General features: G+C 33.2%; 1 protein-coding gene across 1 annotated transcript in view; it reads left to right on the plus strand.

Moving 5' to 3' along the window:
• The window catches only part of LOC133180401 (uncharacterized), a 115,959-nt gene that overhangs the window by 41,139 nt on the left and 57,924 nt on the right, over nucleotides 1-16,896 (plus strand). The window contains exons 9-13 of the mRNA XM_061314936.1: nucleotides 174-399; nucleotides 860-1,031; nucleotides 7,743-7,843; nucleotides 13,996-14,081; nucleotides 14,174-14,264. Coding sequence (XP_061170920.1) covers nucleotides 174-399; nucleotides 860-1,031; nucleotides 7,743-7,843; nucleotides 13,996-14,081; nucleotides 14,174-14,264 — 676 coding nt within the window. The remainder of the gene's footprint in view (nucleotides 1-173; nucleotides 400-859; nucleotides 1,032-7,742; nucleotides 7,844-13,995; nucleotides 14,082-14,173; nucleotides 14,265-16,896) is intronic.

Consider the following 16,896-nt stretch of genomic DNA (forward strand, 5'->3'; position numbering starts at 1 on the left):
GAATCCTATTCTACTTTGTCTTACTATCCATGTATGTTTTTTTATTGTAGAAAATGCCTGAACTATATTGCTAGTAGCAAATATCCTTAGATTTGTTTTAATCTTTAATGATGTTATAAAGCAGGCGATACATGCGTTCCTTGAAACGCCCTAATTTAAAATGTTGCTTTCAGAAGGATGCAGGAGCTGGGAAACATGAACGAAAAAGAGGACGGCGACGCCAAAATCACCGACAGTCTCGGGTTTTGCCGCAAAATATAGCAATAGAAGACGGTTCCAAAAGACAGTCTTCTGATGAAACAGAATATTTTTTCATCTCTGTTCGGTGGGATAACGGTGAAACTGAAGAACTTGATTCTAGTAAAGGAGATATATTACTGTTTGATAACAGCCAAATAGGTAAGAAAGAGTCCTTTCATTTTCAAAAAATAAAGAATGAAAAGTTCCTTTAGATTCACATAATCACATTGATGTTTAGATATATTTTCTGTGTTTTGCTAGAGACACGTGCTGATTTAAAAAAAAAAAAGTGTACACTGAAAATTGAAAAGGCACACATTCATGCCTCTTGCTAATAAAATGTGCATTAATTAAAACCCCTTCTGTAGACTGTATTTCCACCAAAACCTGAAGACATTTTATATACTAAAGTGTAAAGGTTCCTTGGCTTACATGTACCTCACATCTGTCTGATTGTATTAAAGAAATATTTTTTTATTAATAACTTTGAACTGCTTCATTTAAATTTAAAAATGAAAAAAAAGCAATTCAAAGAGCAAATGATAAGGCATCCAAAGTATTATAATCCATATAAAACAGTTGAATGAAAAGATATTTTAAAAATCTCATCCTTAAATAGGGATTATACAAGGCGCATTTTGCGATGAATGTGGAAACAATAAGAGAATAAAGGGCATTAGATGGAAATGTTCTACCTGCCCCGACTATGATCTTTGCACGCCTTGTTATATGTCTGGCAATGACGATCATACTGACCACCGATTTTTACGAATCACAGAACCAACGAAAAGGTATTTCCATCAATTTATTACCAGTAGATCCAATATGCCTATATTTTACTTTAAAATATTAATATTTTTTCATATCCAAAACCTGTGCATTTTATGTTGCGCATCAGCTATGCCTTTTTCGATCTCTATGTTAAATAAACTCGTACGATTGACTGATTGATTGCATTTTGTTTTACGTTCTATTTGAGAATATTTCAATGATATATAGAGACATCATCATATACCGGTGAAGGATATCAAATTTATACCTTTACTTACATGTAGCACTCAGGGGCATTGAGCAGAGAAGGTTTTCTATCGTGCCAACGTCTGCCGTGACATGGGGCCTTGGGTTTAAATGTCTCATCCCAAAGACCCGCTTGATGTTTCAATTTCACTTCCATGTGCCGAGCGCTTGAGGAGAGTTGTAAAAATTGTTGCTTCATTAGGATGTCTTGTAGAAAACACATCATTTTAACCACTGCAGCGGCTGCAATTTTTTTTGTCTTTTGATCCATTTGTATGAATTTCAACTGTCGAATGTTTCAATTGTTTTAGTTAGCTTATTTCTGCTACAAAAAGGTGGAATTTGTTTCTGATTTAGTGAATTCTTTTTGGGAAGTTTGTATAGCTGGTTTAATTAATTTCCATGGCGTTATTTCAGAATGTGTAGTGGGTTTTACAATATCCAACGGTAGGTCTGAATGTCTGATATGATTTTTATAGCAATTGATTAAATGCATTTTTTCATTATATAAATCTTCCTGCTCCGGATGAAACACAGTCAAATGCAGGTTATCGGTAGCTTTTAATTTTATTCAATAATGTAAAGTAAGCATAATTCGTCTTACGTCGAGAGGTGGTTGATTTGCTTCAACATAACTGTCTACAGAAGTTTGAAAAGCCTCAAGGCATAGCTGAAGTCCTTGATGGTGGATTGTGTCAAGCGCTTTTAAGTATGAGGTCCTTGCTGATCCATAAACAATACAATCATAGTCTAATTTTGAATAAGAGAGTGATAGAGTTTTAAAAGAGTACTTCTATCTGCCCCCGTTTAGTGTTTGCAATAAGTGTAACTATATCTAGATCCATTGTACATTTTTCTTTAAGCGTTTTAATGTGGAATAATTGATTGATTGCTTATTGATTGGATGTTGTTTTACGTCCCATTCGAGAATTTTTCACTCATATAGAAACGTCCCCATATACCGGCGAAGGGCTTCAAATTTAGGCGCTTACTCGGCACTCAGGCCATTGAGCAGTGAGGGTTCTTGATCGTGCCAACGTCTACCGTGACAAGGGGCCTATGTTTTTAAGGTCCATTTCATTAAGGTTAAAATGGCGTAATAGCGTAAATTCGTTGTAAAACGCAGAAGAATTACATTACAAGGTAACATTAAAAGGGTAGGCAGGTCTGCGTGACAATGACCTCGTAGGAAGATTTGGGGGGGGGGGGGTATTTTTGTAAAGACACACTATGTTTCCATTTAGGGTGGTTGTGTTTTTGAAGTTTTATAAATCTGAATAAAATAAATCTGCATGGTACGGTATACACTATCAAAAGACAACAGCATGACTGTTCCCCAGTTTGTCGTGAAATAATTGTTTCTTTGCGTAACCTATAATGTAATTTAAACCTTATACTCAGTGAACTTTTTTTTAAATTTTTACCTCTGTTATAACATCAGTAACAATATTTCTTAACAATTCAAACAGTATTTAACACGTTCAAATTAAAATAAAATTTCTATCCTTTGGAAATAAATATAATTGAGTAATTGTCAATAATAAAGATGTATGAACACAACGTCACAATATCTTGTTTATACCTATGAACATGAATTTTACAAAGATGATGGCATTTTTTTCTTTCTAAATACAAGTTAAATTTAAACAGAAGAACGGATTACATGCGAATGCTTAACCTTACCATGAAAAGTATTTACAAAGACATTTATGTAAGGTATAAACTGCTCTCCGAGGAATGATATTAATCCTCCTTTCCCCAAGATATAAGGTTATTTTTGCATTCATATATGTATACTGATTGTGAAAGGTCTTGTGATTCATGTGCTATAATTTTTCTTTGTTTATGAATTTGACAATTGTCACTATATTAATCTGGTTTTCTTCAAAGATTTATTTTTAAATTTGGCAACTCCTCCCTCCGTCCCCACACCCCTCTGCCAACTGTATGCATTGGAATCTACTTCGTACGTCAAAATAAACAACAAATAAGGATATTTTTTGAACGCTCAACATTTTGCAAAGTTAATGAGGTCCTGATTAACTCTACCTTTCCTTGTTAGCTTACCCGAGTGAAATCTGATGGAATTTGTACGTTTTCTGTAGTCGTCCTGATCTTTTCACATTTAAGCCTTTTCTTGGACCAGTGGGCCAATTTCAATCACTCTTGGCATAAAGTATCTTTTAATGAAGGAAATTCAAGTTTGTTCAAATTAAGGGCCATCAATTCTTCCAAGGGAATGTAATTAAGAAATAGTAAAAAAATTAGGAGGGATATATATAAAAATCTTTCCAAGAACCACAGAGTCAGAAAAGAGGAATCATATGAGAAAGCCTCTTTATATTTGTAAATTTAAGTTTGTGTAAATCTAGACCTCCAGGGATAGGGTGGTGCCACGATTTGCGATCAAATTATAAAATAGGTTTATAAAGGAAAACTTTTGAAAATATTCTAAACAACAACAAAGCCTTAATTAGTCATGTTTATGCTGAAGCATCTTCAGGAGGAGTAAATTCAATACTTTGTATCGCGATTACCTCACAGTTATCTAACTAAACTTAATGCCGCTCTTTTGCGGCGAAGTCTAAATCTCGCGAGATTTCCGGGACATGAATTACTTGTGCTAGTGACAATCGAATGATTCAAACAATTAGTATGCCGAAAGTACAATGTATTGCAAAGGGTTGAATTTTAAATAGTGTGTTGTCTTATTTGAAATGTTCAGAGTTTTTTTTTTTTTTTTTTTTTTTTTTTTTATCAGCTTTTAAAAGTAACGATAATTAGAAAGAAATGGTAGAATTTAATTAGAGGAGTCGGCTTACTGAAAAAGTATCACTAAAATGTAACACTTAAGGACTGGGTTCTCTTAAAATTTATAAGCATGGCTCAGCGAATGTTCCGTAAGATATTTCACCAGGATTTCTTTCATATTTGTCCTTTAAATATCCACAATGCTCGATCTCGCGTTGTATGCAACAGCACATTGCCCCCAGCTAACAGACGTTTCCTACCTTCACCGCAAAAGAGTTCCATAAAGATAAGTAATCGCGATATCAAGTATTCATTCAAATCATGACATCCGATTTGGGGTCAGACCATAATCTATACATAGGATTTAACAATGATAGGAAAAATATATTTGCCTCAAGATTTGCATCATATTTGAATGGAAGCATCATCAGGTAGTGTACAATCAGGGTTGTTGAAATCATGACCTCAGGGGTAGGGTTGACCGTGATCGAGCGATCAAAGGAATGTATTGGGAAAATATTCTACTATAGAAAAGTAAAGCCATGAATAGTCATATTTATATGGATTCACCTGCGGATACGTTAGATCAAAGTCTTACATAGGACTATATAGAAAAATATGTAAAAAAAAAAAAAAATTATGAAAGCCATGATTAGTCATATCCATAATGAAGCATCCTCGGGTAGTGTAGACTCAGGTTTCTGTTCAAATCATGACAACCGGGTAGGATGGAGCCAAAGTATTTGAGCGAAGTTTTTGTAACGGAATGTACGAGGGTTGTCAATAAAGTTCCTGGACAAATGCTATAATTGGCTTTAAAGTGACTTCACTGGAAAACTTGTACAATAATCTTTTAATAGAGACCATGATATAATAAAAACATAAAATATAATACACAATATTTAAGGATCGTTAAAGGTGTAAATACTTTGTATATACAAGCCACACGGTCCAGTCTTACGTAAAGCTAATTTCATGATAACGTCAAAAATATGGATTTTAAATCTATATTACATGTAAATCAACACAGGCTTGATATTAAAAAATCGGGAGGCGGCACAATGTCAAAAACAACAAAATAAAATAATTATAGAGAATTTATAATTGTAAGGAATAGTACGTTTCAAATTAAATTTCCGAATAAAAAATATATAAGAATGTGTATAAAATGTTCTTCTTTTTTCTTTGCAAATTTCTTTATAATGGCGAATTTTTTAAAGATTTTATGACGTTTTGTGCGACCATTCGGTGTGTTCGTTTTGATACGAAATGCCGACGTCAACGTCAGGGGCGGCGCACGGGCAGGTTTTAAAATTCTGCTTAGAGCTAGGATTGACACCTACAGAGACCCATAAGAAGCTTAAGTTAACAGAAACACATAAAAACGTGTCTCGTGCTTTGGTGTTTAATTGCACAAGAAATACTCAGACGGATATGAGGATACCAAGACAGAATAGAGAGGCCGACCGAAAGAAATTAGTGAAAAATTTTTAAAAATGTGAACGACATATTTCGTCAGGACAGACGGCGGACCGTTAGAGAGATGAAAGACATGCTAGGAATCAGTAAATCATCCGTTCACCGAATACTTTCGGAAAAAATTAGGAATGCAGAGGGTATGTGCACGCTGGGTACCACGGAAATTGAAATACGAAGAAAAACAAAAAAGAATTTCGTGTTCCCGGGAATTCCTACGGCAACACCGATCCGGTCTACACAGTTTTTTTGATAGAATAATAACTACCTGGCTTCATTACTATGATCCCAAGCGAAAGACAGATTCTAGTGTGTGGAAAACATCTTGAACACCACCACCAAAGAAAAGGCAAAGGTTTCGAAATCAACCAGTAAGTTCATGTTCATGTTTATGGACAGACACGGCATGATTCTTGTACATGTTGTCCCTGCTGGTCAGACGGTAAATGCAGCTTACTACTCCAAGGTTGTGCGACGGGATCATATGCATGCATTGAAGAAAAAGAGGCCTGGTTTAGCCGAAAATAAGGAAAATATTATTTACCATCAGGATAATGCGCCAAGCCACACAGCTGATCAAACAAAGTTGGAACTTGACTTACTTGGATTTGACAGAATGAGTTACCCACCATACAGTCCAGCTTAAGCACCAATGAATTTTGCGCTTTTCCCTTACTTAAAGGCTGAACTGAGAGGCCAGCGATCCGCAGACTTTGACGAGCTGAAGAAGGAAACATTGAGGATCCTCGCTGGACTGGACCAGATGTGGTTCAACAATGTGTTTGAAAAGTGGATTGATAGGCATTAGAAATGTATTGAACATAATGGCGAATATTTTGAGAAAGAATAAGAAATCGTTGATGTACTGGTATAACTTCTAGTTTAAGAGCTCCAGAAAACAATGTTGTTTTTGTTCCTTTTCTCTCGTTTACATATCGTTTTCAATTACACAGGTATATGTTACAGCTTTGTTTGTAAGTCTATAAAATTGTAATGTAAATGCAATTAAAATAAAAGTAAAGAATTTTATTTCACAAGACTTTTAGACTACCTAACAAAACGTGAGGAATTTATAACGACGCACAGTTGCTTGATTTTTTTTTTTTTTTTTTTTTTTTTTTTTTTTTTTTTTTTGGACGTCGTATATTTTGCCTTTGACGTCGATGACATTGCTCCGCCGGGCCTAAAATTATGGTACTAAATTTCGCCTTTCTCTAAAAATAAATTGATTACGCCTTTGAAATTTTATCTTTCAATCAAGAAAAGCATTAGGAAGATAATACAAAATTTAAATAAAATTGCGCAGAATATTTTTGAAATGTCGTGTTCAGTCTACGGAATTTTGGGACAACCCTCGTATAACAACGTCATGAAAAAGTTTATTCGATTTTCACCATATGATACTGGTTTTCCACCTCTTGTAGTGTCTCAAAAATTGTACAACCGTTGAACATTTGTATATACTAATATCAAATCAATGAACTAATACAATCGAATAATTTCAGGTTGTTTGAATAAAAAAATTGTCTCTGACGTCGTATCGACCATTGTAAAACATAATTTTATAATTGGAAGCTGTTCCGTTCGGATGGTCGACTTCGCTTTTCTGTCAAATTTTGAAACATATTTCTTGCAGTTTTCACTATCGTATAGTAAGTGATACTTAAGATATCAGAATATGACGATATCCGTTTTATTTGTGTTACATTTAATTTTTATTAAGCTTTGACCTGTTTCATAAAAAAAATAATCATTTGAATTAAGAAACTTTATTTCAAAGTTTATGGCTTTTACCCCTGGGTCGTGCGCACTATCTGCGATGTACCTTTGAAGACCGCGCTTTTTACAAAATTATTAAGTTCACACGATCAAAACCAAGCTATTCTGACTTCGATTTTCATAAGAAATAGTTTGTTATACAATAAGTAGATCTAGGACCATTCATATTGCCAAAAATGTTATTGTCCACGAACTTTATGGACAACCATCATATACATATACATATATATATATATATATATATAGTCAAAAAAACTTATGAAGAATAGGAGGACCCTACTAACTCGGATGAGCCTTGTGACCTATGGGCCTCTTGTCTAATATGGCTTCATTGTATTCTTATATAAGAATCTGCACATTTTCCAATCTAATAAGACAAGCAAAAATGCTGCTTGTGTTCTAGTGAAAATAAAAAAAAACAAAACACTCATTTTGAAATTATAAATTACTTTCTTTTAATAGAGCGATATTTTATATAGAACAATTTTAGACACACCAAGGAATGCGAGAGATTTAAAAAGACAAAAAGCTCTTGGCATATTTAAAGGTGCTAAAGTTCAACTACTTGAGGATGAAAGAGGTAAAGTGATTTACGTTTAAAGAGAATTGATCAATTTAATATTGTAGGGGATGCTACAGTATTTGAAATATGTACTATGTTATATTTACATTTGCAAATGTTTCCTTTTAAATAACATTATTTAAAGCAACGCGTATTTATATCCGTATAAACTCGGGTTCCTCGCGTCATAAACGTTCGGCGTAATTTCTCAGAGACGTAATAAAGGGTCGACGCAAAAACAATGGATAAAATACGCGCCGTTGAGTTTGAAAAATAAAACATTTTACGCGTTAAAGATTATAAACAGGAAACATTAAATATGAATGTCATAAATGTAAATATAAGTAATAATGTATCATTTTTAAACATCTATCGGGATCGCAGGTAGGTTAAGGCTTCCCGTAGAATATCACAGTGCACTCTGTGCCTTCACATCTCTGAACTACCAAAATATGACGTCATAATGGAAAATGACGTCAAGTCACATGAACTTTACACTTTATTTCAAACTGCATGTAAAATGCTAGATAACTATTGCAAAATTCACGGGTCGTTAAAGGTTTTTTTTAAGTCTTATATGTCCGAATATTTTAAAAATACACCCCTTACCTACCCTTGATTGAAATTCAGCATGTTCAAAATGCTTATGAAAAATATACTTTTGAAATGTACTCTGTTTTATACCCGTGGCTGGAGGTAGAATTTATTGTGTGTGTATAAAAGAGTCTGGCGCAGGTGATTAATGAGGATTAATCTGAGAATTTTTGTGGAAATCTGTAAGAAGAGGTTGTTCTCTAACTGAATCTTGCTTGGGAAAAATGTTTGTTGGCTTTGTTTTAATATAGATTACGATATTGTGTGGAAAATACCCTCAAATTTGTAGGTAAGTTGAATTTCTCAGGAAATATTTTGTATCTTAGTAATACTATGACTTTTCCCAAGCACATTTCGGATTCACAAGGATAAGATGAGTTTATTTACATAACAAAATGTTAAAAATTATTGTATTAATCAGCTGCGCCGAAGCGATTTAGATGAAACACTTCAAAAAATTATAAATGACCGTCACGTGATCAACAAAGTCATGTGATATCATAAGAAATATGTTAATATATAGCCGAGAAAACCCTCTATATAAATTGGAAGTACTTAAGTTCAATACTTATAAATTAAAACCAAAACCGACCTGGCAATGACATATTATGTCTTGAGCGCATTTTAAAGCTTCGGGAAGCCTTAAAATAGCTGCGATATAAATACGGGTTGGTACGAGACCAAATTTACCATAAAGCCCTTCGGGATTTATGGAATTTGATCTCGTGACCAACCCGTGTTTATATCCCGATAGATGTTTAAAAATGATACATTATTTCTTAAATATAATACTTTTTATGTGTTACGCTAATGAGTATTAAGGGGGCTTGAAAATGTAAAGGAATGTGAAATAAAATCTTCAAAGTACTTGTTTATAGGTTTACAAATCATCACAATTATAGTCTAGATAGATAGATAGATAGATAGATAGATAATTAAAGTTTTCATATCCACAGTTGTGACGTGACAATGGTTTTTATGTGAATTTGACCGAGTCAAATATTGTGGATTTACATAAAAATGTGTAATTCTTGAAATAACTGTATGTAAAATACGTGGAAACTAAATGTCTCGTAACGCCACGAATGCCCCCGCCGGCAGCCAAAATTTCAAATGTCATGCTCAAAATGTGCATTTATATCTTAGATAATAAATATAAACAGCAAATTATAAATTGCGCATTTGTAGCCGGGGAAATTATGAATTTTTAAATCCTTTCCAAGTTGAATGGGGATAACTGTCAAAAATTATCGGACCAGGAGAAAAATTCAAATTTTGACCTGTACCTTCTGGTAAAATAGCTGCATGTGGAATTTCAACCTTATACACACATCCATTCAATAGAGAGCGGAAACTGAAAAATTCTTATTTTTCTTAAGTTCAAGAGGGATAACTCTGTCAAAAATCATCGGACATAACCAAATACGAAGTTGACCTGTATTTTCTAGTCAATACCTGCAAATGCAACTTCAACCTTATACACACATTTCTACAAAAATTGGAGAGCGGAAACTGAAAATGTCTTATTTTTTTCAAAGTTCAGGAGGGATAACACTGTCAGAAATCATCCAACCACAACCAAATTCGAACTTGACCTGTATTTTTTGGTAAAATACCTGCAAATGCAATTTCATTCTTATACATACATCCCTACAAAAGTTAGAGAGCGGAAATTTAATTTTTTTTTTTCCCAAGTTCAAGAGGGATAACTCAGTCAAAAAACATTGGACCATGACCAAATTCGAACTATACCTTCGTATTTCTATGACGTGTCCATATGTCAAATTTGAGTTAAATGTGTGCAACTGTTGTCGAGATAATGAACGGAAAGTCAATAATGACGAAATGACGAAACAGGATAACACTATATGCCCCGGCCATTTCATGGCGGGGCATAAAAAGAGTCTCTCAAGGTTTGTGATCGTTTATATATACAGTACCAACCAGACCCAATCTGACAGAAAGCAGTCCAAGTGGGCGGGGTTAATAATTTAATGGGCGGAGCTTATTCATAACTGAGATTACACAGTGTATCAACAAACAATGTCAGTTAAAATAAAATAAACACTTCTTTTTTTTTTATGAGAAAAAGTGTTATAGTAGACATGTTACATGTAAAGCATATTCACATTTCTTATGTGACAATTATGTCTAAATAATTAACAAAGTAACAGAATATCAACAACAGCAAAAACAGAAGAAAAGAGACTTTCACACTAAATAATTACATTTGAGGGCAAATAAATTGACACCAAATTAAACCAATTTGTTTATCAAATTTGATTTATTGGTAATGGTTACCTTTTTATTTAAAAAAATTAATGATGTGCTTAATAAAATGAATGGCTTAGTAGACTAGAATTTAATGACTTTGAAATAGATCCTACAATTATAAAGCAAGGCCGATTCCCATATTACACCGTATTCGTTTTTCTTTGGGGTTGATGCTTGAGAAAATACATCATGAATCTGATGACAGTAAATTCTTATTCAAACTTTGCCTACTAATTTATTCAGGCTATCATTTTCATTGACTTGTCGATTTACTAGTAATTATTGTAAGAATCTTTACGCAACGTAAAATTTTTTACTAAAATATTTCCTGAGCCCTTATCTATACATGTAAATCATGCAAGTGACTACCTCAGATATTTTAAAATTTAATTTATTAAAGCTGTTAAATTATCTAACAAAAGTTTACATTATTCTATGTCCTAAGAAGGAAACAATCACGTCATTAAATTTTAAAAAATACTCAAAGCTACATGGCAACTGCCCCCTCCCCCCCCCCTAAAAAAAAGATTAATGCCTTTTTTACCGCTACAAAATAAAACATAATAAATAATTCAAATAAAAAATATTTTTATGCCCACGTATCGAAGATTCGGGGGTATATAGTTTTTGCCCTGCCCTGCCCGTCCGTCTGTCTTCCTGTCTGTTTGTCCGCAAAAACTTTAACCTTGCCCATAACTTCTGATTGGTTGGAGCTATGGCTTTCATATTTCACATATGTATTCTTTGTAACAAGGCCTTTTTTTGGGTACCACCATATTTGACCTTGACCTTGGAGTTTGACCCAGTTAAGCAAAATTTTACAAAACTTTAACCTTGGCCATAACTTTTGCACAATTGGTGCTAGGGCTTTCGTACATGTGTAATCCTTGTGACAAGACCTTCCTTTGGATACCAACAACTTTGACCTTTTGACCATGACCTAGGAGTTTGACCTATTTTTGAAAAACCTTAACCTTGGCCATAACTTTTGAACAGTTAATGCAAGGGCTTTCATACTTTACATGTGTAATCCTTGTGACGAGACCATCCTTTGGATACCAACAACTTTGACCGTTTGGCCTTGAATTGGAGTTTGACCTACTTTTGAAAAACTCTAACCTTGGCCATAACTTTTGAATAGTTGGTGCTAGGGCTTTCATACCTCACTTGTGTAATCCTTGTGACAAGATCTTTTTTTGGATACCAAAAACTTTTACCCTTTGACCTTGACATTGAAGTTTGACCTACTTTTGGAAAACTTTTGTTATAACTTTTAAACGATTAGTGCTTCGGCTTTCATATTTCACCTGTGTATTTTCTTGAAAAAAGGCCTTGCCTTGGGCACTATTAATTTTGATTATTTGACCTTGACCTTGATGTTTGACATACTTTTGAAAACAACTTTAACCTTTTTCATATATATTCAATGGTTGCTGCTAGGGCTTTCTTATTTCATAGGTTTATTCCTCGAGACAAGACCTTACTTTGGGTACCAACATATTTGATTTGCATTTGAGTAAGTTAAACCTTTGCTATAAGTTGCCATACGGGGGCATCAGTGTTTCACAAACACATCTTGTTCTGTATAAATTTATCCGACATTCTCTCGTCATAAAACAACGTGAGTAATAATTCGTTGTTTTTTTCCCCGTATTAATTTTTAACTTATAAATTAGTTTTACAAAGTATATATAAAATTATGTTATTAAATAAACATGGTTGAAACTATCGAAATTTGTGGTTTATTTCTTATTTCTTTTTGTGTACGTAACAACTACATTGTCTGGCCGATTAAGGTTTTGCCAAAGGTCAAGATGTCCAAAAATTTATTTTTACAATAGCTCCAAAGCTCCATGTGAGAGATAAGGTTAAAACTTTTACAGTTTATAAATATATCATTGATTAACAGAAAGAAAGTATCACTTGAAAACAAATGTTTAAAAAATATATATTTTTTGAGGGAAAAAATGTCAAAAAATTGGATATTTTTTTTTTTAAAAAGAGCACCTGCTTAATTCTGTACTTTTAGTGAAAACCATCATTGCAGAAATAATAAATGTTTATCAATGAAGGGCAAGTTGGACGTGAATGGTCTCTGAAAGGCTGTGATTGAAAGCATGACATGTATAAAGACAAGACCCCTATAAAATCCGCCATTTGCAATGTACTTTCGGTTTCAAATCTTAACATTTGGACAAAATAAACAGAGAAAACAACTTTCCAGAGCTATCGAAGTCCAACTTGTCCTTCATTGATAAACATGTATTGTTTCTGCAATGATGGCTTTCACTAAAAGTACGGAATGAATTAGGTGTATTTTAAAAAAAAAAATATATGCATTTTTTTTAAAGAATTTTTCTCGATAGATATTTTTTAAGCATTTGTTATCAAGTGATACTTTCTATCTGTTAATCAATGATATATTTATAAACTGTAAAAGTTTTAACTTTATAAACCACATTCAGACCCTGAAACGTGCTACTACCCCACACGCACGCTGCACGAACGGTACACGCTCGCTACACGGTTTGCACGAAACGCTGCACGGTTTACACGAAACGCTACACGGTTTGCACGAAACGTTACACGGTTTACACGAAACGCTACACGGTTTGCACGAAACGAAAAGCGCACAAAAGTCACACGCTTTTTTGGGGTAGTAGCACGTTTCAGGGTCTGGTAGTTTTGGAGCTATTGTAAATATAAATTTTTGGACATGTTGACCTTTGGCAAAACATTAAAATCAATACACAGTGTATAAAATGTGTAAACTCCTGGCTAAGGTTTCGATCGGCTTATATACATATATATATATATATATATATATATATATATATATATATATATATATATATATATATATATAATGCATATATATATATATATAAGACTGTCTTGAAATATAAGCGATATTTGGGCGAGGGTTGAAAAACGTGATAGAAGGGGAGACTTGCCTAGCCCTCCATCACGTTTTTGACCCGCTCCCAAATATCGCTCATTTTTCAAGACAATACCTATGTATTTTGTTTATCCTGTAATAAATTTTTACATAAACCCCCCAAAACTAGCTATTTTCAACCCGATTAGGCATATCTCTGCAGTTGTGTGTTTAATAGTCCACAAAGTTGGCCAGAGTTAAACCGCTAAAAAAAGCCCGCTATGGTATGCAGATCAAAAAAAGGCTGTATCACTTTCAATTAGAATTAGAGATTGTGAATTACTGAGGAACAGTGAGAAGATATCACACAAAAAAAATTTAAAAATGAAATTAGAAGATATATGACTCTTTCAAACATATTCAGGACCTGTGGGGAGAGTAGAGGGAATATGCCATTACAGAATAAACAACTATACATGTATCGTTGTTGTTGATACAGAAAATGGCGAGGTAGGTCCATACCAGAAAAAAATATTCATGAATACATTTTTTTTTTTACATTTTGTTATTGCACATGATTATTTCTATACGCATTGGTTCAGGAATACAAAGGGCAGATTACCGATTTTCGATGCGAGGAGGATGAGGACTCGTTTGAATACTATCCTACACATCTTCCCGATTATGGAAAAGGTATTTTATAAATATAAACTTTATTTATATGTATTCTGCAATTAAACAAAAATATAGAGATATTTATACTTATAAATAAATAAATCTGCCTATAAACTCTGCACCAGGCATGCACCAGAGTAAGATATAAAGAAAAGCTAATTTGTGATAAACATTTTAGCTCTACTGGTAAGAGACCAGAAGAGCTTATGCATTGCTAAGGTGTCCTTTCTCCGTCCGTCTGTCTGTCTGTAAACATTTTTTTCAAATGCTACTCCTCATACAATCTTTGGTCCAATTTCAATAAGACTTGGTACACAAGTAGACTACATAAAGATATAAATTCTGTGTATCGGTTTTTGATTTTGACGAACGGTGTTGTCATGGTTACTAAAAATAGAAAATTCTTTGAGGTTCTTTCAAAACGCTACTCCTCCAACAGTTTTGGTCAAATTTCAAAAATGCATTAAACATAAGACTATATAAAGGTACACAGTTTTGTTTATCGGTTTTTGATTTCCACGAACGATGTTGCCTTCATTACTAAAAACAGAAATTTCTTTGAATTTTTTTCAAAATGCCACACCTCCGATTTCAGTAAGACTCGGTACACAAGTAGATTACATAAAAGTAACACAATTCTATACATCGGTTTTTGATTTCAACGAACGGTGTTGGCATAGTTAATGAAAATAAAAATTTCTTTGAAATTCTTTCAAAACGCCACTTCTATAGTGATGATTCAATTTTAATAAGACTTGGTACACAAGTAGACTACATAAAGATACAAATTTCTATCTATCGGTTTATGATTTCGATGAACAATAATGCCATGGTAACAAAAATAGAAATTTATTTGAAATTCATTAAAAACTTTACTCCTCCTACAGGTTTGGTCCAATTTCGATAAGATTTGGTACAAAAGTACATTACATAAAGAAACACAGTTCTCTACATCGGTTTTTGATTTCGACAAACGGTGTTGCCATGGTTACTGATAATAGAAATTTCTTTGAAATTCTTTCAAAACGCTACTCCTCCTACAGTTTTGGCCCATTTTCAGTAAGACTTAGTACTTAAGTAGACTACATTAAGATACATAATTCTGTGTATTTTTTTTATTTCGACAGTGTTGCCATCTTTACTAAAATTAGTAATTTCTGTGAAATTCTTCCAAATGCTACGCCTCCTACAGTTTTGGTCCAGATTTAACAAGACTTGGTTCAAGTTAGACACTATAAAGATGCATTGTTTTATTTTTTGTTTTATTCATTATGATGTAGGACGTTGCCATGGTTACCAAAAAATTCTTTGAATTCTTCTTAAATGCTACATCTCCTAAAGTTTTAGTCTGCTTAGATGTTTTACTGCAAGTAGACTTCATTTAAATTCATCTTTCTTTATTGTTAGTACACACCAGTAGAGCTTCAGTCTCCTCAGAGACCTCTGGTTTATGAACCATACTAATTTGCCCGCAAATAAATGATAAGATTGTGTATTGGTAGTATTTATCATAAAATGGAACAATCAGATAGAAATATGATGCCTCGACCCTCAAAGCAAAATTTAAAAATTTTATTTAAGACCAACTTTAAAGTAATGTTTGTTTGCCCTCTCCCACTCACGATGAAAAAAAAAATAGGTCGGTAGGTAGATGAGAACATTTTTCTCCCCAGAAAAATTTGATAATGATGCTGTATTTTCAGAACTTTTCTTTCTGGAATGAAAAAAAAGAATAATTGTTTCCTGGAGGTTAAAAATTGAGTCGGGCCGGTCGGAAGAGGGCAAACAAACATTTTTTTAAGATGGCCTAAGTTATCTCTTTAACACTTTAACTATCTCTTTAACTACGATTAAAAATTTTGAAAAAGTTTCTGAATGATTTCGACTTTCTTTTAATATGTCGACAACTTTCCTTTAATTACGAACAGGACTCGTTATACTGATCCTGATTAATTTTCATACTTCTAACCCTATGTACTTGGATTTAGTGTTGGTGATATATTTGTATCATGCAGTTTGAAAGTGCAGTGTCATGAGATTAGAAACGCAAATTATATGCTAATAATCAATAGCCTAGATTTCAAAATACAAAAGATTTAAATTAAATAAAGGTTTGGAGTATTCTTTTTAAAAAAGTTGAAAGGTCAAGATTAAGTGAACTGTTACGCTAATATTCATCAGAATGTCTTATGACAAGCAGCGCTTATAATAAATATCTAAGATTTACCTCTCAAAAGTTAAAAAAAGTATACAACTAATCTGAAAAGCATGTCATCGGTCGAATTCAAACCACAGTATTTTTCAAAAGCCATTATGTAAAATTTAAAGCAATTCATGAACAAAAATGGTACTTCCTACCTCTGACAGTCCTCAAGATGCCAATTAGAGTTACCCATGTATGTTTTAATCTGATCCTGTTTTAAAAGAGCACATTTTTTTTTTATATATTGTGATCATTGTATATGATCGTGTGGTCCTTCTTTCCACATTTAAACAAAATTCAAATTCAATTTTTTAAATCAGAGCACCGCGATGGAAATTATAAGAAAAAAATATGCATAATAAGCAAAAAATAAGTAAATTCCAAAAGCATTTATGATTGATTTTATGAACAACCTACCTGACTTTCAAATTTGACTACCACAACTCG

The sequence above is a fragment of the Saccostrea echinata genome, unplaced genomic scaffold, assembly GCF_033153115.1.
Source record: "Saccostrea echinata isolate AGI-Se365-2 ecotype Australia unplaced genomic scaffold, CSIRO_AGI_Sech_v1 ptg000006l, whole genome shotgun sequence".
NCBI lineage: Eukaryota > Metazoa > Mollusca > Bivalvia > Ostreida > Ostreidae > Saccostrea > Saccostrea echinata.